The following is a 21,695-nucleotide window of genomic DNA, read 5'->3' as shown; positions in this document are numbered from 1 at the left end:
CCCATTGCATCATAATCCCGAACCCTTGTGGCCCCGTATCAAACCATTCTTCACAACGCCAGTGGTCACGCCATCCTCACCCGTCATCCATCCTGGCATTCGCTCGCCGTCCACGATTCCAGCTTCAACTAATTGCCGTATTCCTGCAAAGACATGTGGGCCCTGAAAGTTGATGCGTACAATCGGTGTCCACCGCGTCGGGTCGATTTCATCCTCCTCCTCCTCTTCACCATCACCCAAGGCCTGCCGTAGCGCGGCATCAATCTTGCTCCTCCGTCTATCCGTCTGCCGATTCCGCCTGTCATCCTCGTCCTCAGAGTCCTGTACAAAAAGCCCGTCTATCGCGGGATACGGGTCCTGCATAATGATTTCAAACCGCTCAATGCCCTTGCCATCAGACACGATGCCCGAGTTGCCGAAGCGCGCCTTAGCCACCGTCCTGGCTCGCTTTGCCGCACGCTCATGCTGTGACAATGGCCTTGAGCGCTTCTGAGCCGTCTCTGCGTTCGAAGACGACTCCCTCGACAGTGGCGGTGTGGGGAGGAGCGTGTCCAGCGGCGATTTCTTGTCCTTTTCGTTTGCGTAGATGCTCCATCCACCCCCTGCGGCATTGCTCCGGCCCGGGCCCCTCTTGTCCAGGAGCGCTTCCAGATTTCTGCTCACGAGACTCGTGGGCTTGAGGGTGTATCGCTCCCGAGGACGCGAAAGCGCCTGCGGAACCCCGTTTGCAATGAGGCCGTGTAAGCTTTTCGATTCCCCGTGGCTAATTGGCCCGGTGGCCTGGGCTCTGGTTATGTACAATGCCGGTGAGCCGTCCGGGAAGGCTAGGTATATGGTACGGGAAGAATTGAAGTTGGTAGAATTCCCGCCGCTGCTGAGACCTGAAAGGGCTAAGTCTGTATTGTACGGTGATTCAATGGCAAATATGCGCAGCAGTAGTAGAGGAAACTTTTTAGGTCGTGAGAAGTGATAGTGTGCCTTGATGTCGGGCAGCACCTGCTCCTGCAGGCTCTGTAGGAACGTCGACGGATGGAACCTCGGCAGGTTGAGACTCTTCTCGTCTGCCTTCAGAATCTCATCATCAGCATCTTTGGTTGGTAGATTCAAAGGCTGGATCTTGTATGCCGTCCATTTCTGAGACGTAGGATGCTCGTCGAGGTACGCAAAGTCGATCATGGCAAGTTGGTAGAGCGTCAGCCCATGGCGCCAGTCACCTTCTAATATGCGACTGACAACATCGCGCCTGGAGCCCCTCTGCTGCTGCAGATCTGTGTAGAGGTCGTGCAGCTCCTCGATGGACTTGCACGGCGGGTAGAGGTCCGCCGAGTCCTCTGGTGTATCGTCATCGTCGGCTCTGGGGGGCGATAGATACGGTGCGGTGTACGCTAGGGACGGGCCATCGAGCCAATCGAGGGCGAGGAGGATGAGGGCCTCTCGCGACAGTCGACTGATGGCCTTGATGACGGCTGTGTTGGTGGATTCGACGCGCAGAGATGATGGGAGGCGGGATTTGGTTGCTATGGAGAGACGGGACATGGCAGCATTGAGGGCTTGGGGGCTCGGGGGCTCGGGGGCTCGGGGGCTAGCATTAGCGGGAAACACGCCGAGTTGGAGAAGGTTATCGATAGCCAAGTCATGAAAGAGGCATTGCAATGTTATATAGTCGGGAATTGTACCGCGAGGAGAGTTGGCGCAAAGTGTGAAGAGGTCGAGGTGCAGCGGTGGCCCCACCAAACAAAGCGGCACGCGATGTCGTTGCAACGAAACGAACGGCCGCCCATGGCAGACGACGACGGACCTGGACGCGTCTTAACTTCTCTATGCGTCAACCCCATGTGGGCACAACACCCAGCCACGGCTAAATCTTCCACTCATCAAACTCATCAACTCGCGTACCAAAATGGGTCACGTCGAATGAGGATGGGCTTGAAGGTGCATTCTGGTTTTGGAATTTCTGCATGGTTGCTACGGTTTTATCGGCACGGCTCAAGGGCGACACTTCTGACGCCTTGACAAGTATGCATGGCGTATTCGAGCCAAAATAGTTCTCGCTACAGGTCAAGTATACGTACCCGAGCACATTGCAGACAAGATTATGATTTTTTTTTTTAATGTTTGGAACCTAAGATTCACTGCCTCCCACTTTATATTTTCCCGGAGCATCGCAAAACACAACAGCTGTTAGGGAAGGCAGGCAATTCTCGAGCCTCTGTGCGGGTGGACCATTTGTCTGGCAACTTGCACTTCACAACTGGCCAGCTCACTCTTACTTCACCAGATATAATGAGCACCGGCTCTTACATATTACCCAGTATCCTCTAGGATTATTCAAAACTCTAATTTCTGACTTCTTTTCTCCAGCATCTGCTCATCGCACCTGTTTGTGGATGTGTGATTTCATCTTGCAGCACCGCTATTACAACAGATCACAGCTCTCCAAGCACCACACGTTGCTCCAACTCTTTGTTCCTCAGCCCAGGAACCGCCATGGCTCGCAATCGCTACGCAGTCAGACGTCCAAAGAGCACCCGAAAGAGCACCCGCAACATTTCCTCTAGCATCAAAAAATGCAACGTAGACGCCCCCGAAATCGAAGGCTCAGGCCGAAGCACGCCTGTAATTACAGGAACCGGATGCGAGGCTACAACAGATTCGGGCAAATATCACTCCAAGATCAACGCCGCCAGTTCGCACGCCCGCAGGGTTACTCGCACACGAGCCACTCGATTCAGAGGCCCAACAAGTATCCACGAAATTCTTGCCTTGGGGCTACAACATGCGTTCAAGAAAGAACGAGAATATCTTGACTACACCAAGAGAGTGGCCAGTGTGTCTTGCCAACCAAATCAAGGTGAAAACTTGACTCACGTAGCTGGTTTACAGCGGTTTTGTGGCAGAGTGTTTGGTATTGGCGGCGACACTGACGATTGTGAGCGAACCAACGGTGAGGAGATGGACAACGGGTCTTTGTCAACAGATGAAGCAGAGCAGTCATTTGGGGGACTAGGTGATGTGCTCGATGCGCGTTTCGCGTTGCGAATACCTCATGTGTACGATTTCAAGAGGTGAGCACAGAGACAGCAAGCAGCTAACTGGCAACCATAGGCAATCATCTTCGAATCGACTCCAAGCTGCACTGCAGCTGAAGGACTCCTTTTGGCGACCAAATGCAACGTCGGCGCGGCAGAATACCAGTCCTACAAGAGTTGCGCCGGAGTCCTTCAGAGGACCGAAAAAACTATGGCATCCAACCTCCCACGTCAGTTGTCGACAGTGGCTGCAAAATTCGTCGTCAAAATACGGGTGCAAGCGCCTAAGCGCCCGGGCCATCACCTTCAAGACAAGCAAGTCTTCCTTCCCTGGTGATAATCGGGCTTATCTGGAGAATGAGCTGGATACAATCATGACAATTGACGATGATTGGGGTGCGATTGGAATCTTTGAAACTGACATGTAAGTCTGAATCTCCGTGCAGCTTTCCGACAAGAACGATTATTGACTTATCTTTTAGCCCGCACATATCAGGCGTGATCCAATCCTGGACCTGGATCAAAATCACGAAGCCAGTCTTCGTGGTCGATGACCCCGAAGAGCCACATGTCGGACCGCAATCGTGGGTAGTATTCGCCATACCTAGTCGACAGGTTGAGAAGTTGGGGGAAGTCTAGGTTACTTCACCCCCAGAGCTGACCGATTCGTCTGGCGAGTTGTCCGACTCGGAGCTGCCGAGCTTGCGTCTGGTGCTACGATATAGCAAAGGCGGTATCCCCAGCTTTGAGTGCTCGAAAAAGAATCCAGAGGTAGTCTACCCCAACTCCGGGCATGGATTTCTTACAATGGGAACGCTCCCATCGTATGATTACTACGATGACGCAGGAACTGGCTGTTTCATCACACCCGAATTCGAAAAGCAGTGCCTACGAGATAACTTGAAGTGGAAGGAGGTGCAAGCCGCCATGGCCAGATCGGCTTGTATTGTGGAAATTGAATCTCGGCCCGGGGAGAGATGGGAGAAAGTTGCTCCATTGGCCACAACGTCTCTCGATTGAGGGAATGGTAAACACTCCTTCGAGTCTCGGGGCTCAAGGATGATGCAGTTGAGCAGGGGTATTCTAACAGATGCACCACCCATCCCGGCGTTGGGAATCCGACGACCAAGAGAGCTTCGACAGTGAGGAGTAACCAAAAGATGAACTACCCATGGAGCTACAATCCCGAAAATCAATCATTTTGTGTGCCGCTGGAGGATTTGGTTACGGCGATGCCCAAGGCAGAGGGGCAGAGCCATGTATATTCTATTCGCGCCTCGGTGAGGAGTCATAAACTCCAGTTGAGTCGAATCTATTCACTGTTTGGGCTTATGGGGAACTGAAGGCTTTTTGTTCTACGGTTCCGTTGACAGGGTAATAAGGGGTATTCACGACAGTTTTGAAGGTGCATGTTTCTGGGTGGAGGATTTCGACTCTTCATGAACAAGGCAGAAATGCGGCTATGCGCAAAATGACGGCAATGCCGAAGATGGGCGGTTACTGAGATCAATCAATGCTCCAGCAATGGTATTTTGAGACACAGGAATCTCGTATGGATGACCAACAGGCTGAGAAGGTCCTACGGCAGCTAACAGTATCTCCGATGAGAGCGGGGGAAGTCAGGGAATGGATTTGGCTAGTGTATAGTGGTGCAATAAGCAAAACATCGCAGACAACATATGCAACATATGCATGACAAAACCCGGTGTGCATGGTAAGCTGAGCAGGCAACCTCTTCGGGGAGATTGTGACTCTGAAGGCTGCGGATATTCGGGTACCGATGTCCGAGCACGTTGGCCGCAATACCAACCAAGGTAGGGTAGATCAAAGCAATTTTACACGGCGTGATTGTGCAACCCAGATATTAACTACGGGGTAACTACAAGACTAAAGTTCCACTTTGTTCATCCAAAACAGCAGACATGCCAACATAGCCAGGGTAAATAAGTCCAGGGCTCAAGGCTGCTGGTGTCAAAGGGTAAAGGTGTTCCGCCAGTCTCGGGAAACGTAGTAAGAGTGCAACAGTCGTGGCGTCTCAAACTCCGAATGGAGCACGCTAGAACCGTAAGAAATCCGCTGTTGGTTGGGGTAAAATATGGGGGGTCGAATAATCAAGCTGATCACGCGGGCACCAGACATTACTTGAGGTGGCTCGTCCACTTAGTCGCTGAGTGGTATGACAATCCGCATCTCCATTTGCATCCATCCGTGCCCATAATGCCAATTCAAACGCGGTGACCTAGACCGAGCCTTTTCTCGGAAGAACAGTTCTGAAGGTTTGTTGAGCTCTGCTTGGCCGTGATTGGCTCGAGATGGGAGCGTCTCAGCGGAGAAGTGAAGGGCCGAGAATGTTGACATGAACGTTGACATTCTAGTGCACTTGCCACTGTAGCTTCCGCTGTCTCGAGGAGCGCTGAGCCGGTGCTGTGGAGGTCGGGTCAGCAAGGTGACTAGCCAATCAGCAACGGCTATTGGTCGACGCCAGTGCTTGTCCACCACCTTCCAAGGGCTGCTTTCCGCTCAAGGACGTGCTCCCCGCCAAGAATATCCCTGTGGTTGGTGCACAACTATCGTGGGAGCATTTTCTGTCTGCGGCGCTTGGCCCCTCCCCATCCGCCATTTGCTTCTGCCTTTTGCTTCTACCCACACCCAGGCTTCTCTCCGGCAACTCTCTGCTTCCTCCTTGAGCTGCTCGGTTTTGGTGCAACTTTCGACTTCTCATCTTTACCCCATCGCTCGAGTCCAAACGTTGCCCATCATGCAAGCTCCGGTGTTGGTTATGAGTGAGTTGGCTGTCCTATTTTTTCTTTGCAACCATCCTCCCCGGTGCCTGGTGTTGCGCCGGCCTTTCGAGTCCCCAAAGCTGTATCATTTCGACATTGCCATGCTGACTTTTAATATCTGCAGACACCAACAGCGGTGAGAGACAGACGGGAAGAAAAGCTCAACTGTCCAACATTGCTGCTGCGAAGACGTATGTTGCCTCACCACCCTGCCACCTCCCTGCCTCGACATCCAAGCACCGGCCGCTAAACAGCCTTGTGCGTCTTCTCACAGTGTTGCCGATATCATTCGATCATGTCTCGGCCCCAAGGCCATGCTCAAGATGCTCCTCGACCCTATGGGCGGTATAGTCTTAACCAATGACGGACATGCTATCCTGCGAGAGATCGAGGTGTCGCACCCCGCGGCTAAGAGCATGATTGAGCTCAGCCGGACACAAGACGAGGAAGTTGGCGATGGCACCACAACCGTCATCATTCTAGGTAAGAAGTAGAATCAGCATATCACCGTTGCAGCCCATGCTTCCACGCCCAATCCATACGCCGCGCCTAACGCTGTAGCAGCTGGTGAAATCTTGGCCCAAGCTCTGCCCCAACTCGAACGCAACATACATCCCGTCGTTATCATTTCCGCCTTCAAACGCGCCCTCGAGGATGCCATCAAGATCATTGACGAAATCTCACTACCGATCGACATTGACGACGACAAGGCCATGAACCAGCTCATCTCGTCTTCTATCGGCACAAAATTCGTCTCCCGATGGATGGACCAGATGTGCGAACTTGCCCTCAAGGCCGTGCGAACCGTCACTTGGGAGACTGGCAATGGAAAGACCGAAGTTGACATCAAGCGCTATGCTCGTATCGAAAAGGTCCCCGGCGGCGAGATTGAGGACAGCAGAGTCCTGGACGGCCTGATGCTGAACAAGGACATCACACACCCCAAGATGCGCCGACGCATCGAGAACCCCCGCATCGTCCTGCTTGACTGCCCTCTGGAGTACAAGAAGGGAGAGTCTCAGACCAACATTGAAATCACAAAGGAGGAAGACTGGAACCGAATCCTGCAGATTGAGGAGGAGCAGGTCAAGGCCATGTGCGAAGCCATCATTGCCGTCAAGCCCGACCTTGTCATTACCGAGAAGGGCGTATCAGGTGGGTTTTTTTTTTTTTTTTTTTTTTTTTTTTTTTTTTTTTTTTTTTTTTTTTGCTGCGTTCAATGACTTGTCTATGGAGATGTGTTGTTGTATTGCTAACGTGACGCACCGTAGACCTCGCCCAGCATTACTTCATGAAGGCCAACATTACCGCCCTCCGACGAGTTCGCAAGACCGACAACAACAGAATAGCCCGTGCCACCGGCGCCACCATTGTCAACAGAGTGGACGACCTCCAGGACTCGGATGTCGGTACGCGATGCGGCCTGTTCGAGATTGAAAAGATTGGCGACGAGTACTTTACTTTCCTTACCAAGTGCCGGGACCCCAAGGCCTGCACCATCCTCCTACGCGGTCCGTCAAAGGACGTCCTTAACGAGATTGAGCGCAATCTGCAAGATGCCATGGGCGTTGCCCGCAACGTCATGTTCCACCCTCGCCTGTCCCCTGGCGGCGGTGCCACCGAAATGGCTGTTTCCGTTAGACTGGCACAGCTCGCCAAGGGCATCGAGGGTGTCCAGCAGTGGCCATACAAGGCTGTTGCTGATGCTCTCGAGGTGATTCCCCGCACTCTGGTCCAGAACGCCGGTAAAAGCCCAGTGCGTGTCTTGACCGACCTGCGCGCCAAGCAGGCCGAGGGAAAGAGCTCGTGGGGTGTCAACGGCGACACGGGTACCATTGTGGACATGAAAGAGTACGGCGTATGGGAGCCCGAGGCTATTAAGCTGCAGAGTCTGAAGACGGCTATTGAGGTAAGTCACCTGTAAGGTGGGAGCCGCGGGAGGATTCATCACAGCTAACTGTTGGCAGGCCGCATGCTTGTTGCTCAGAGTAGACGATATTTGCAGCGCCAAGAAGGCACAAATGGGCGGCGCTCCTGGTGTTGGTGGAGGTGACGACTAAGCCAGACATTGGAGGGCGAGCGATGAGACAAGGGGGTTGGATGATTTTATCAACAAGTGGAATGGATACAACAGTAGGGAAAGGAAGGGAGCAAAGCATGCATGTTTTGCAACAAGAATACCCCTGTACCACTCGCTGCCAGAGGAGCAAGTGCGGGTTTTGGAGGGTTAATTCGCCATGGACTACAAAAATTTAGGGTGTACGGGTAGCTTGAGAGGAGACAACTCCCTCAGCTGGGTAGACGGTTTTTTTTTTGTTAAAAAAAAAAGGCAAAAAAAGATTACGAAGAAGATGTGTGCAATGTGTGATGCAGTGTTATACTTGCAAGTAAAATGTTTCAAGTTCATCATCAAACGACTTGATGTGGTTTGGTATGCATCGCGTATGTATACACGGGTATCAAAATCAAGGCTATGCGATATGTACTGTGAAATACTAAATGTAGTCAGTCATCATCATGAATGACGAGACCAACAGGCGCTGAAGAAGCCGCTCCTCGGGCCGTTTTATCTTCTTCACCACTCTCCTCTGGCACGCCTGGATCCCCTCCGTGCCTACTCGGGCCTTGTGCGGCGCCCTCGGCACCCTCACCGCCGCCAGCGCCGGTGCCTCCCGTCTTCTTTCCCTTGTTCGCCTTCCTCGCCTTGATCTTCTCCCTCCGCTCCCTATTCTTCCTAGTCCTCTCCTCATCTCGCTGGAGTCTCTCGGCGCGGCTCTTTTGAAAGTCATCCTGCTCCTTCTCCCGCTTCAGTGTCTCATCCATCTCCCTCAGGCGCTGGTATTCGCGGCGCCGAGAGGCCTTGTACACGTGGAACTCGCCGGATCCTGCGCCCGCAGAGGACCCCTGGACGTTGGTGTAGATCTCGGGGATGTGCGCGGCCCTCTTGACCGCGGTGGACGACGGGAGGGGGATGTTTTGGTCGGGCTTGGCGAAGAGGGCTGTCAGCGAGGCGGCCTGGGAGGATGTGGGCGACAGGACGCGCTTCTTGGTGGCGCGGCGGGAGCGCGGGTCTGCCGATGTTGGGATTGACTCGGGGCCTGGGGCGGACATTTTGGAGGGCTGTGTGTTTTGTTTTGGGGGGGGCGTCCGGGGTTGTGAGGGTGTGATTTGACGTAGATCGTTTTGTTTGCGTCGACTTGGGGCGGATGCTTGATTCGTTTTCCCGAGAGGGCGATGTTTTTCCCGGTGTTGTGATTTTTTGCTGGTGATGGACGGGACGGAGAGTAGGAGGCGTCGAAAGGGGTCAGTCGATGCGACGCGCGGGTTCGTATGCCCCCCCTTTTGTTGGATATGGCCGTTTCTTGTGTTTGATGCGACGCGGTGCGATGCAGCGCGATGCAATACGGTGTGACGCGATGGCAGACGGCTGTGGTGACGGCTGGTGAGAAGGAAGTGATTGGAAAAAGAGTGTGTCCAAGACGGGAGGTAAACCAGCGAAGGGGGGGGGGGGGGGGGGGGGGGGGGGGGCGAACAACGGAGTGAGACACGGAGAACAACAAACAAAATAAAATGTAGGGGAAGCGAATTGTGGGAAAGGGGCTCGAGTCTCTAGGCAGCTCCCGGCAACAAAGTTTGACGTTTGCAGAGGGAAGGTTTCTGACAAGGCTGAGAAGAGGATTGCGACAAGATTTACTCCGGACGTCAAAAAGACGGTGCCCCACATGTCTTTCCCAAGACGTTAACCCAAGACGACGCATGCCACCACTTTGATACATTCGAGATGCAGTCCTGTGGCCCCCATATCCAGGTCGACATCAAATCACCTTATCATGCATTAGCGGGAGGGGAAGAAATAAAAAGAGCTGCTCGCGGCGGCTGTACCACCAATAGCGGACAAGACAACGCACACGTCACGCGAGAAGGATTTATTAGGCAGCTGTTGCAAATGGTTTCATACTTACTCGCGCCGGCATGACTGGGGTCCCGGGCTGCCCCACGTGCGACAGTTCCATGGGTTTAAGGTACATTTGTATGTAGTCAGTACGTGTCAGACGCCTGTTGCCGCCGCTCGAGGGGAGGTACCGCGCTACTTGAGTGCACTAACTCCATCCAGTCTGGAGTCACCATTTATAATCCACATGCTCGAGCACAACATTCGATCACCTCCAACAAGCCTCTTGGCTTTACTACAACCTCTACCAGGAGCTTCGAATGGCCTCCTTGTCCAAGGTTACTCCGTTCTTTGCATCTGACATGCCTGCGCCTCGACTTTCCTGCAGCCCGTTTTCAAACTGTCACCGTTAACACCAACACCTCAACGCCGAGAAAGAATATCCCAAACGTCAACAGCCCAATCCAACTCGTGTCCTCTGCAAACTACACATACCCCCTGTCTTTCTCTTTCTGCACCTGCAAAACCATGGCAAAGCCGAGATTGATTATACTGATTCGGCATGGCCAGTCGGAGGGTAACAGTACGTCTCTTTGCCAACCGCAGCTAGTCTCTTCTAACCCTTGACTTGCAAAATTGCTAAATGCTCTTCTTACTTCTTCAGAAAACCGCGAGATCCACCAAACCGTCCCAGATCACCGGGTAAAGCTCACGCCCGAAGGCTGGTCCCAAGCCCACGAGGCCGGCCGCCGCCTGCGCAACCTCCTCCGCCCAGACGACACCCTCCAGGTATTCACATCGCCTTACCGACGCACGCGCGAAACCACAGAAGGCCTCCTCGCCACCTTGACGTCCGACGACCCGGAGCCCTCGCCGTTCCGCCGGTCCAACATCAAGGTCTACGAGGAGCCCAGGCTGCGCGAGCAAGACTTTGGCAACTTCCAGCCATGCAGCGCCGAGATGGAGCGCATGTGGCAGGAGCGCGCAGACTACGGACACTTCTTCTACCGCATCCCCAACGGCGAGAGCGCCGCCGACGCCTACGACCGCGTGAGCGGCTTCAACGAGAGTCTATGGCGCCAATTCGGCGACGACGACTTTGCCAGCGTCTGCATCCTAGGTAACTGCCCACTCTCGCCTCCTCTTTCTGCTTCACCATGAACCAAGTCTAACCTCCTCTGTCTATCTTTTCTCTCCGCATCCAGTCACTCACGGCCTCATGTCGCGCGTCTTTCTCATGAAATGGTACCACTTCACAGTCGAATACTTTGAAGACCTCCGCAACGTCGACCACTGCGAGTTCCTCATCATGCGCAAGCAAGAAAACGGCAAATTCCTCCTCGAAACCAAGCTCCGCACGTGGTCTGAGCTCCGCCGAGAACGAGCCCTCGCCAACAGCAGCAGCAGCAGCATCAAGGGAAAGGAAAAGGACGACGCCTCCAAGCTCGACCGGACACGCACCTTTGTCGTGACCCGGAAATGGGGCGGCTGTCCCAACGGTTGCAACCACACCGATCACTACAAGAGGCGTCACGACCTCGAGGCCCTGCGCCAAAAGGACAACGAGCTCAGCGGCCACGCCTCCGCCGCCGCCGCCGCCAACGGAGGCCCAGTCATGCTATCCGCCCGTCGCCACCGGCACAAATCCACCGTGAGCATGGGCGACGGCGACGACGAGCACAGCGACCAGCACGCCCTGGGCGACGCGCCGCTCGAGCAGACACGTAGCCTGGACGACATCGTGTCTTCTCCAGACGGCACGCCGTCCTACATCACGGCTGAGGACCGTCTGCGCAGCCTCAAGTCCCCCCCGCTACACCTCGGCCGCGACTTTGGCGGCACCTACTCGGGCCACGCATCCCTCGCCGGCTCCGACTCGGACGCCTCGTCCGACCGGGGTCGCCGCTGCCGCCGCCGAAAGACGAGTCACAATGGCAGGCCACAAGCTCCAGCGAGCGGCGGCGGCACCACCAAGTGTATGGGCGCGCGTGCTAATCGGTTGGGAGACGCACCACCCGTGGCGGGCTTCGACATGGAGGACCTGGATGCCGCTGAGGAGGAGGACAGGAGCATTCGCGGGAGCGTGTACTAGATTGCGTTGTAAAGCTGTCTTTTCTCTCTTTCTTTTTCTTTCACTGTTCTGGGCATAGCATTGCTGGCGTTGGGTGGCAAAACAGGGCGTACATACATTGGGCTGTATAGATTGAATACATGGCATGACCGACTGATTGATGAATGGGATGGATCTGACAGACTCCTCGAGTGGGAAATGATGAGAAAAAGTGACCCCAGATACGATCGAGTGTCACGACTCCGACAAAACACCGACTTCGAGACCCAAGTGAACCATCCAAAGCCCATGTGCCCGGCAAACCAAGGCTCCACGTATCCAGACAAACTTTTAGCTTGGCATATCTACCATCTACACCTCGACAACAATCTAGTCCCAGAAGAAATCAATTCTTTCTGCGCCGCCTACCCGACGACGTCTATCTACAAAATTCCAATACATGACAAGAATTTACCTTGCGCCTTCCTACCCTTTTGCATCGGCCATGCGGACGTTTTAAGTTTTAATAACACATGGAATGAAAATGAACCCGAATCAACCCAGATCCAGTAAACACAAACATCCGTCATCAAGCAAGTCCACCAAACACTTGCGTCCTTCATTAACAGGTACGCACATCCTTTTCCTCTCAACAACCACCCACGTGGGGGGAATATTAAACACTCCCCCTTGTATAAGTCAAACCGATCCCATACAGTGATGCGTCATGCTAGAAAATGGACAAAACACGTCTCTTCGTGAGGGCCAGACAGTGTCCCTTTCGCGGGGGACTCGTAAAGCGTGCTTTCGCATCACATGAAACCAGACTCCCATGTAGTAGCGGTTGATTGCGGCCGCTATCGCTCGCTTCGTATTACCTCCTAATAGGCATAGAAATGAAAAAGAGTTTAAAAAAAAGAGGGAAGAAAAGGAAGAGGTCCCGGCGTATTTCATGCTGTGTTATATACCAGCGGTACCAGAAGGTTTATGCCCTCGCCCCTCCAAAGACGGAAGAATACAGTGTTGAGAAAAGGAGGGGGGAAAAGAATATGTAAGGTGAAGTAGAATGAAAATCAACAAGGAGCAACTCGCTGCTATCTCATGGGCTGCTCCTGCCGTCTCAGAAGAACTTGGCCATGGCCCTGCTTAAATCGATAAAGTCGACGGGTTTTGTCACGTAGTCGCTGAAACCCGCCGCAACACACTTTTCTTGCACATCAGACATGACATTAGCTGACAGTGCAATAATTGGCAGCTTGGGCAAACTCGATGCCTTCTCCCATTCTCGTACTTCACGGCATGCCTGGTAGCCGTCTTTCCGTGGCATATGGAGGTCACACTTGCGCAGTACGTTAGCTTTCGGCTCGGCACATTTTGTTTCATCCCGCAGCAACTTACCAGAATCAGGGAGTAGTAGCTATGAGGCTTGGACAAGACAATCTCCGTGCACTCAACGCCGTCAACAGCAACCTCGACCTCGACTCCAATCTTCTTCAAATACTTGTTCAACACCTTCTGATTCACAGGATTGTCCTCCACAAGCAGCACCCTGTACCCCTTGTTGCCCATGCGCTTCTCAATCTCTTGGTAACTGGCCTTTTGATTCTCAACCATTTGTTGCGCTGTGGATCGGTTTCTGTCCGTGCTGAGATCTCGTACTTTCTCCGGGTCAAAGATGACTGCGAATCGTGACGGCTTGACAGGCTTGTATATAAAGGTGACGAGATTCTCCGACAGGAAACGCTCGTGCTTCGTATCGGCAGCTAGCTTCTGAACGGCTTGTCGTTGTACAGAGTCACAGAGAATCACAATGGTGGTTCCCTCGATTTTCTGCGACTTTGTGATTCGATCCATGACATCAATGATGGCCTCGGCAGACGCCAAGTTGAGGACGATATGAGTAAATCGCATGGAATCTTCGCCGCCAAGAAAAGGCTCCGCGTCTTCGATGGAAGCAATGGCCGTAATCCGATGAGGAACGTCCTTGGGTAGCGTCATTTCAATGTGTTGCGTCGTTGCTTCGCGGCTGTGGTGCTGTGCGCAGATGATCAAGATTGAATACAGTGGTGGGCGCAAATCACATGTTGGCCGAGGGCTGCCAACCTCTGACGTTGACGGTCTCGACGGCGACCCTCTGTCCACGGCCATTTCCAATTTCATCTGGGACAAGTCCTGTCCGCTGGCCTTGGCTGCCTCACTAAACTGAGTCAGACCGGAATGGCCAGATGCACCTGAGGGGGGGACTGTGAGATATCTCGGAAGGCGATTCGGAGGTTCCGGGCTACCACTTGCATTGACGGACACGGGGGATGCAGAGGCTACTTCCTTGGGGCTTGCCCCTTCTTCTTCTCCTTCCCTTGGGCTACTACTACTGCCTCCCAACTGCTCCACCGCGGCAAGTTCTTTAGTTGGACGGTTGACATTTTCGGACGACCCTTGTCTTGATCCAGTGGAGGCGGTTGATCCAGGACTAATTGGGATGTTGGGATGGTCTTCGGGCGATGGCAAGGTAAATCGAGCAGTGAAGGTAAAGGTTGACCCTTTACCAGGAATGGCCGTGCCTTCCATCTTACCACCATGAAGCTCAACAAGTTGTCGAGAAATCACCAGTCCCAGGCCGCTTCCGCCGTGTTGCCTGGTGCTGCTTCCGTCTATCTGGCTAAATGGCTTAAAGATCAGTTCTGCCTCCTCCTTTGTGAAGCCCCTGCCTGTATCAGTAATGGCAAACTGAAGCATGATTTCGTTCTCGTTGCAAACTACTGGATCCTCTTCGGTATACACTCTGCACCGGCTGAACACTTCGCCCTCGGCCGTGAATTTGATTGCATTTCCAATGACATTGAGCAGGACTTGGCGAATTCGAACCTTGTCGCCCTTTACCCACGCAGGCACATCTGCTTCGACGAGGTAGTTCAGCTCGAGGCGCTTGGCAATGGCCATGGTTGATACGAGTTCATTCACGTCCTCAATCAGAGACCGCGTGTGGAACCACTCGTACTTTAGCTTCATCATGCCGGCGTCCACCTTTGACAGGTCTAAAATGTCATTGATAATCATGATTAGGCTGTTGGCGCTGGTCTGAATTGTGTTGGTGTAGTCTCTTTGCTCCTCGTTGAGCGTGGTGTCCTGCAAAAAGCTCACCATGCCCGAGATGCCAATGAGCGGCGTTCGAATCTCGTGAGACATGTTGCTCAGAAATCGACCTTTGGATTCCATGGCTTCCTTGAGCTTGGCCTCTAGAAGCTTGTGATCGTTGATATCGGTAGCAGAGCCAAAATAAGAGCTGGCTCCCCGCCCGAAATCAAACGTGTCGATTTCGACGCAACGAATGAGATGCCATCGGTACTCGCCAGTCTTAGACCGGAGTCGGACCTCGGTAGTGTACGACAGCCTGCCGCTTGTATCTGTCGTCACCTTTATTATGCCCTTCCGTGCCAGTTCTGTGAGTTCGGCAGATGGGAGGGAGTAGATGGACTCGGAACCGGAACTGCTGGCTCTGGACAGCGCAGGCTGCACGTTTCGCATTCCTGACTTGCCAACAGCTGGCTGCTGCTGCACATTGCGCGCCGTTGGCGAAGTCTGGGTTCCGGACGACGATGCTCCGCCGTGGTCCTTTTCTTCCGGAGGTGATCGCGCATCATTCAAAGACTCACCTCCATGCTCAATTGGAATACGACATCTCGCTAAATCATCAGGATGCACGTGGTCCATGAATCCAAGACCGAGCGAATCCTCAAAGCTCTGCCCGGTATAGGACAGCCATTGGTCATTGGCAAACGTAACGGCGTCATCCTCGGTGGCCGTAAAGATGATTTGTGGGATAAGGTTGGCGAGCAGTCGGTGTTTGGCCTCGGACGCCTCGATTTCTTCTTGTCGAGCAGCCTTTAGCTCGGCAATATGCTGGTCGTGAATGTCCATGTACGAGCCCAGGAATTGCATAATGACTCCTCTCTTGTCCTTTGACGCCACAGCGCGGGCATAGAACCAACGGTATGCACCGTCGAATCTCTTTATACGGACGGATCTTGAAAACTGCTCGCCTGTCCGAAGCGAGTGGCCCCAGGCCTTGAGATAGCCCGCTCGGTCGTCGGGATGAATGCTCCCCCATGGATCAGCCGACAGGTCTGCTACCGTCTGCCCACGATATGACAAGAAGCGACTATTCACCCACACAGTCTCCCCTGTTTGGGGCAATGACACAAAGACATGGGCAGGCAGCGAGTCTAGTATGAGGCCCTTTAACCTATCAGACGGAGGTGGCATGTCTCCAGCCATGGACGTCAACGAGCCGCTACGCGGTGGTGCGGCCGGGGTGGGAGGCAGTCTAGCCGACAAACTTGAGCTCGGAGGAAGCGATTGGAAGGTGGAAGAAAAGTCGGCGCCGTAGCTATGCAACACACTGTGGCCATGGTGAGATGTGATTTTGTTGTTGATGTTGAGGTCTGTCTTGGCCCCGTCCTCGGCCTTGTCGCTCACCAGTTCATAAGCCCCACCGCCGCTGCTACTCAACGCACCGGCGTCCTCCTCGTCCTCCTCTTCCTCGTCCTCTTCCTCCTCCTTCTGGGGTTTCGTCATGGGATCTTCGGATTCGAAATAGCCTCTTTCCGTCACTAGCTGCTGGGGGCTAGAAGTCGACTCGTTCCCAAATCGAACACCAGTCAGAGACGAATGCCTTTTCTCGCCGGGGGAGCTATCCTTAGAGACAGTTCGCGACCGTTGAGTCGCCGAAGTCGACGCCTCCTTTAATACTAGTCTTTGCTTTGTTGCGAAATAGCTCTCTAGGGCCTGTGAACCTGAAGGACTACCAAGAGGTTGTCGCCGGTCGACAAGATGATTCAGCGAGCCGTGTTCCCAGCCAGGTGTAACCAATGGTGAGGCAGTTGTACTTTTCGAGATGGCCGAATAGTCGCTCGGACTGGTAATGCTTCCTCCGAGAGAGTTCTGGTGAACAAGAGCCTGCGCCGATGGCAGAAACGCGCCGCCGTCGACGTGGCTTCCGAACGGAGCTACCGCCCCAAAGCCGGTTGTCGAAGGCCGTCGTCGTCGAATACCAGCTAATTCGGTTTCAAGGTTGCTGTAATGACGACAAAGCGAGAAGGAAGTGGCCATGTGCGGCGCCAGGTGCTCTAAAGAGTGTCTCAGATTGGAAGGATAAGGTATAAGTGGGCTAAGGATGGAGAGGACGGCAATAGGGGACGATCGGTTTCGTTTTACTTGTTCGGGGGAGACTTGGTCGGCCTCAGCGCTTACATGCCGCTCACCCCTGCTTCGCAAATGTGACTTTTGTTCAAGCGCCGTTGTATCAAGTTTGAATGACCGCGTTGGCTTGGAGAGAAGGACGTGTGTCAGGGGTATGTGGAGGACAGTCCAGGAATTATCGACGCCAATCGCTTCCGGCGGACGCATTCCTGTGTAGCTTGTGGGGGGTGAGCCGGGGTTAAAAGAGTCTTCGTCGACCATGGCATCTGTGAAGAAGGGATTCTCCTTTGGATCGGCTCGAACGGCGGGAGACGGAGCTGGTGATTGGGACCATGGGGACGGCGGCGCTTGCTCGTACTCCTCATACTTTGGAGTTGGTGGCCGGGGACCCTCGTCGTCCAATGACGATGATATAGTGGTCGTTTTGAGCTTGTCGCCAACATGATTATTATTCATACCCTTGGATTGCGTTGTTCCGGCAAAAATCGTCGACAATTTTGACACGGACTCGGTTCGCGATCTTTTCGGTCTCTTGGAATCTGCATTGCTTCCCTTGGAACCTGACTTCTGGTCAACGGTCTGCTTAGGGTCGGGCTTTGTTCTGGGAAGGTATGGATATGTTCGAGTTAGAGCCACGGGTCGACCGCGCTCGAGCACTCGCATAACACCGGTATGGTCAATTAAGGGATCGGCTTCATAATCCAGGGCTTGCAGAACAGGCAGGACCTGGCCCTGGCCTTCGTAGCGGGCCATAAACGGAGCTTCCCAGCTGGGAACTGCCTGTTGAGTCTCGGCCGTGGCGTCATGCTCATCCAGAGCGTCTTTATTTAACTTGGTGTAGTCGTCGTGAAACTCTGTCGCGACCCGCGGTGACGGATACTGCGTCTTGCTTCTCGATAAATTAGTCGGTCTTTTCGGCGGCGGCATTGTTGAGTTCTGGTCCAACGATTTGTGTTTGTTTTCCTCAAAGGCGGTATATGAGTGCCGGCTCCGTAACCCGGGCCGGGGGGCCGCAGTAGAGGGCGAGTCTGCGGTTCTATCCTCAAAGGCCGCTGCCCCATCGGAAGCACTACTCGCCTTTGCCAGGTAGCCGAGGCTCAGCTCGTCTTCTTGATGCTCATTGTACGTGGCCTTTTGACCCCAAGGAACATTTTCAATGTCAGTCGTGTCGGCGGGAATGGCCAGTGTCACTCGCTCTGCTTTGTAAATGTCCTTCATGATTTGTACCACTGTATTCCACCACGCATCTAACCCAGGCTCAGAAGACAGCATCAGAGACAAGTCGTAGAGGTTCGGAGAGGGGAAATCGAAACCATGAGGATTCCCGGAGGCAGCTCCTGGCGGCTCAAACGTAACATTCGACGCTGGTGTAGATGACTCTGATAAAACCCTGTCCAGCAAGCCGCGGTATTCCATGGGCGACTGGAATTGTTGCCGTGATAACGGGCTCGCCGTCGGTTGGTAGGGAGACGATTTGGACGACGTTTGATAGGAAGGAAATCTGGCCATTCGGGGAAAAGGGTACGAAGGTGTTTGTGCGACTGCTGCCGGGGTCATGGCGCCGCGGACGGTGTTGCCAGACTCGGTCGAGGTGGTGGTAGGTGCCGCCGTGAGCATTGGCGGAGAGGGAATGCCCGTTCCTTCTTCCAAGATGGGAGAAACTCGAGCCTTTTCCGACTGTGTCATGAGCAGACCTTTGATTGAGAGTTCGCGGGTCTCCAGGTCCCGGGCCAGCCTGGCGCGATATTCACTGAGCTGTTGCTGTGAGGTAGCCAAGACTGCTGCTGAAGGGTCGTTGCCCGAATCCGTGCCTGGAGGCGACCAGTTGTCTTCTACTGCCGTCTGAGAAGTGATGGCATCATCGCCATGGACTCGTCGTTCCTTTGAGCCCTGCCACTCTCGCAGGCCCCTGCCCGATAGTTCGGACGCCGAAGAGAAGGGGTAGCTAGAGCGGCGTTGAGCCATTCTAGTACGTGCATGCCCAGTCAAAATGTCGGCGGCGTCTTCTGCTTCTGCTTCTTCTGCTAATACAAACTTGCCCACAATCACTCCATCTCTGGCAATACCACTCCCGGCAGCTAACTTGCGCGTCGTGGGCGATCTATACGACGGAGATGGAGGAGAAGCTGAGTTGACGGCTGCCACAATAGAAGCCTCTGCGGTAGCACGCGTCGAGTCGACACAAGTCGAGGGCGAGATATAGCAACGAATGTCCAGGGGAGGAGGATCCAGGCTGTGCATGCCTCATACAAGGGGGCTCGTGATTGGTAGTTATGAGGTCAGTTCGGTGGGCGGCAGTGTGCATGAGGTCAGAGGCGGGTATATGTATGTAAGTAGGCCGTTTTGATGCACAAACGTCAATGGGGCCCAGCGACGACGGGGATTTGCAGTTGCTTCTGCTGTCAGCACAGCCAACCGGTCCAGCTGTCTTGCACAACCGACGACAAGAGGCACCTTGGAGACGGTGGTCAGGACGGACGGGGGACTGGTGGTGGGAGGAGGGTACGGGATACGGAGCAGTAGTGGGCACCGTACCAAGTAGAAACTGGCAATTCTCGTGATGCTCTCAGGTGCGGACAACTCTTGTCAGTAAATCTGTCACCGCCCAAGGCCGACGGAGGTCGACGGTAGGCCGGGAGTTGCTGAAGAGAATAAACGGTGAAGGAGGCTGTCGGGATAAGACAGAGAATGCAGGCAGAGGGAGCAGGTTAACGCAACAGGCGAGACGTCAGACAACCGAGGACAGACGTCACGTCAGCCGGCCGTAGAAGGTTGGACGAGTAGCAATGAAGGGAGAGGGAGCGGCAGAGAGCAGTCTGGCACCGTGCCCGTCAACGGGGAGGTTGAGAGCGGCTCGAGGACTGTCTAGGGCCTTGGTACTCCGGTGCTTGGAGCCAATGACGGAGAGACTGCACCTGAGACTTGATTGAGCAGAAGCCACGAGCTCGAGAGCAGCAAAAGCGCGAGGTTGTGCAACTTTGCAAAGTGACTCGGTTGACGCAAAAATGGACACAAAGATGGCCGCAACGTCAGGCTGCGTCCTCGGAAGAAGCCCTCAAGCGCTGCAAGTGGGCCAGCGGGCAGGCGGGCGACTGTGCTCAGTGGTCAACGGCTGCATCTGCATGACAAGGGGGCGCCTGGGGGGCGTCGAGGTACTTGAGCTCTGATGCTCCTCGCACGTTTTTAACGGGCCAAGGGGGTCAGCAAAAAGAGAGCCCAAAACAACAGACTTTATCCATGGCCTTAAAATCATACACATTAAATGAACAATTCAGTCATGAAGTGGCGATTCATCTACCCGCCCGTCCCTCTACGCGCGTGGGCCCTGTGCCCAAGAACACCAAGTACCTGTCCGCCGTTGCGATTTTGTCACTTTTTTTTTTCTGGGGACCGCCTTCCAGCTCTGGAGAGACAGACGTCAACTGCCCAAGTGGCCGTCGCCAGGAGAAGCGACCGGGGGGGGACTATGACGTAGGTGACGGCACAGACCCGTGGGCGATTGAATTCGAACATGGCCGTAGTACCCACATTTCGCAGTTCCAAGGCCAGGGCCCAAGGCAGGCCAAAAGTCCGTTACGTACCACTGGGCCCAATCATCTCGTTCATGTCTCGCACATCCCCATCACAAACCCCGGGGGTTGCCAAGGGGGGTGGAAAGAAGGGTTAGGGGGCCGAAATGGAAGCCACCTTCAATGTTCTCCTCCGTTGTCCCAGACCAAAAAAAACCAGTTCCTCTCTCACGTCCCTGTCACCCACGCAAAACAATTCAGCAGCCACACTCTCCTCGGCCATGTTGGCCAGCAATCAAGCCCACTCAGGCGAGACATCGTTAGTGTCGTCGTTGTCGGTGACCCTGCGGCCATTGCAATTCTATGCACTACTACTACGAACAAAACAACAAGAAACAATGGGGGCTGCCTGAAATTCGTGCGCCATGACAGCATCTACCGAGTACATTCTCCCTGTTCTTTAATCTTGCTTGATTATTAGTAATTACAGCCATCATCAATTTTCAAACTTTTCTCGCCCTCCCATCCATACTTCCACCGCAACTCCACATACCCGGTCAATGCAGTCACAACTATGTACAGGGTGTAAGCTGTATTGTAGACACTGATGCTTCTCCATCAAAAGTTCATGAACAACTGGCTAATAATGTTCAAGTCAGCCATCCCGAGCTCGTTCATCTCAAGTCGTATTCCGAGTTTTCCTGTCTACGGCTATACGAATGCAACGTCTGGGCCTATCATGTCCGAGCAACTAGTCAGCAATCGTTAAGGACAATGTGAGCATCTCGCCCAATGACTGGCTGACTAGTCCGGGGTCCAAAGAAGAGCATTGAAACTTCCAAGGCATGCTAGGTCACCCGTCACAAAATCAATGCACGTCGAGTCGTGGGTTTTTCTGATCCGGCGCCCTCTGTAGGAAACGTAGCATTAATCATCGATCAAGCTATACAGACATACCGCCAGGTAAAAAAAACATCTCGCCCGAAATCTCGGTACTGCTTCCAAGCGATTGACCTCGGCAAAATAGTGTAAGTGATGTGGCTTCTCGTCTCTCAGAAACCGCTAAAAAGAGGACTGAGTATCTTGAAAGTGCGACTGGATTCGGCGCCTCCTAAGTACTCAGATCGTTTTAAACAGGCCTTGAAGACGCTGCGAGTCACGACTCTTGGTCAGAACTGAGCTTTGCGGCTGTTCCATGCATCTCCATCAACTGGTCCTCGTCATGATGAGCTC

General features: G+C 53.9%; 6 protein-coding genes across 6 annotated transcripts; 3 read left to right on the top strand and 3 right to left on the bottom strand.

Moving 5' to 3' along the window:
- Positions 1–9: 9 nt before the first annotated feature.
- Positions 10–1,536, bottom strand: CHL4 (chromosome loss- protein; the record flags this gene model as incomplete). Its single annotated transcript, XM_007813749.2, has 1 exon — positions 10–1,536. The coding sequence occupies one exon, from the start codon at positions 1,534–1,536 to the stop codon at positions 10–12; it is 1,527 nt and encodes a 508-aa protein (XP_007811940.1).
- Positions 1,537–2,487: 951 nt separating this feature from the next.
- Positions 2,488–3,668, top strand: J3458_021859 (uncharacterized protein; the record flags this gene model as incomplete). Its single annotated transcript, XM_066122793.1, has 3 exons — positions 2,488–3,050; positions 3,106–3,453; positions 3,512–3,668. 3 exons carry the CDS (start codon positions 2,488–2,490, stop codon positions 3,666–3,668), a joined length of 1,068 nt encoding a protein of 355 aa, XP_065972013.1.
- A 1,501-nt stretch (positions 3,669–5,169) lies between these two features.
- CCT3_4 (T-complex protein 1 subunit gamma) lies at positions 5,170–9,251 on the top strand. The gene is made up of 6 exons (XM_007813747.2): positions 5,170–5,812; positions 5,937–6,003; positions 6,087–6,295; positions 6,377–6,967; positions 7,084–7,721; positions 7,780–9,251. The coding sequence occupies exons 1-6, from the start codon at positions 5,788–5,790 to the stop codon at positions 7,870–7,872; spliced, it is 1,623 nt and encodes a 540-aa protein (XP_007811938.2). The 5' UTR covers positions 5,170–5,787; the 3' UTR covers positions 7,873–9,251.
- J3458_021857 (uncharacterized protein) lies at positions 8,318–9,588 on the bottom strand (the record flags this gene model as incomplete). Its single annotated transcript, XM_007813746.2, has 2 exons — positions 8,318–8,883; positions 9,576–9,588. 2 exons carry the CDS (start codon positions 9,586–9,588, stop codon positions 8,318–8,320), a joined length of 579 nt encoding a protein of 192 aa, XP_007811937.2.
- A 404-nt stretch (positions 9,589–9,992) lies between these two features.
- On the top strand, positions 9,993–12,135 carry J3458_021856 (uncharacterized protein). Its single transcript, XM_007813745.2, has 3 exons — positions 9,993–10,287; positions 10,369–10,824; positions 10,910–12,135. Exons 1-3 carry the CDS (start codon positions 10,233–10,235, stop codon positions 11,794–11,796), a joined length of 1,398 nt encoding a protein of 465 aa, XP_007811936.1. The 5' UTR covers positions 9,993–10,232; the 3' UTR covers positions 11,797–12,135.
- On the bottom strand, positions 12,136–19,936 carry J3458_021855 (uncharacterized protein). The gene is made up of 2 exons (XM_066122792.1): positions 13,153–19,936; positions 12,136–13,093 (listed from the first exon to the last, which is right to left on the bottom strand). Exons 1-2 carry the CDS (start codon positions 19,192–19,194, stop codon positions 12,875–12,877), a joined length of 6,261 nt encoding a protein of 2,086 aa, XP_065972012.1. The 5' UTR covers positions 19,195–19,936; the 3' UTR covers positions 12,136–12,874.
- Between the last annotated feature and the right edge of the window lie 1,759 nt (positions 19,937–21,695).

The sequence above is a fragment of the Metarhizium acridum genome (genome assembly GCF_019434415.1).
Source record: "Metarhizium acridum strain ARSEF 324 chromosome Unknown scaffold_587, whole genome shotgun sequence".
NCBI classification, from domain to species: domain Eukaryota; kingdom Fungi; phylum Ascomycota; class Sordariomycetes; order Hypocreales; family Clavicipitaceae; genus Metarhizium; species Metarhizium acridum.
The sequence above is the reverse complement of the archived record's forward strand: the minus strand, read 5'-3'. Positions and strand labels throughout refer to the sequence as shown.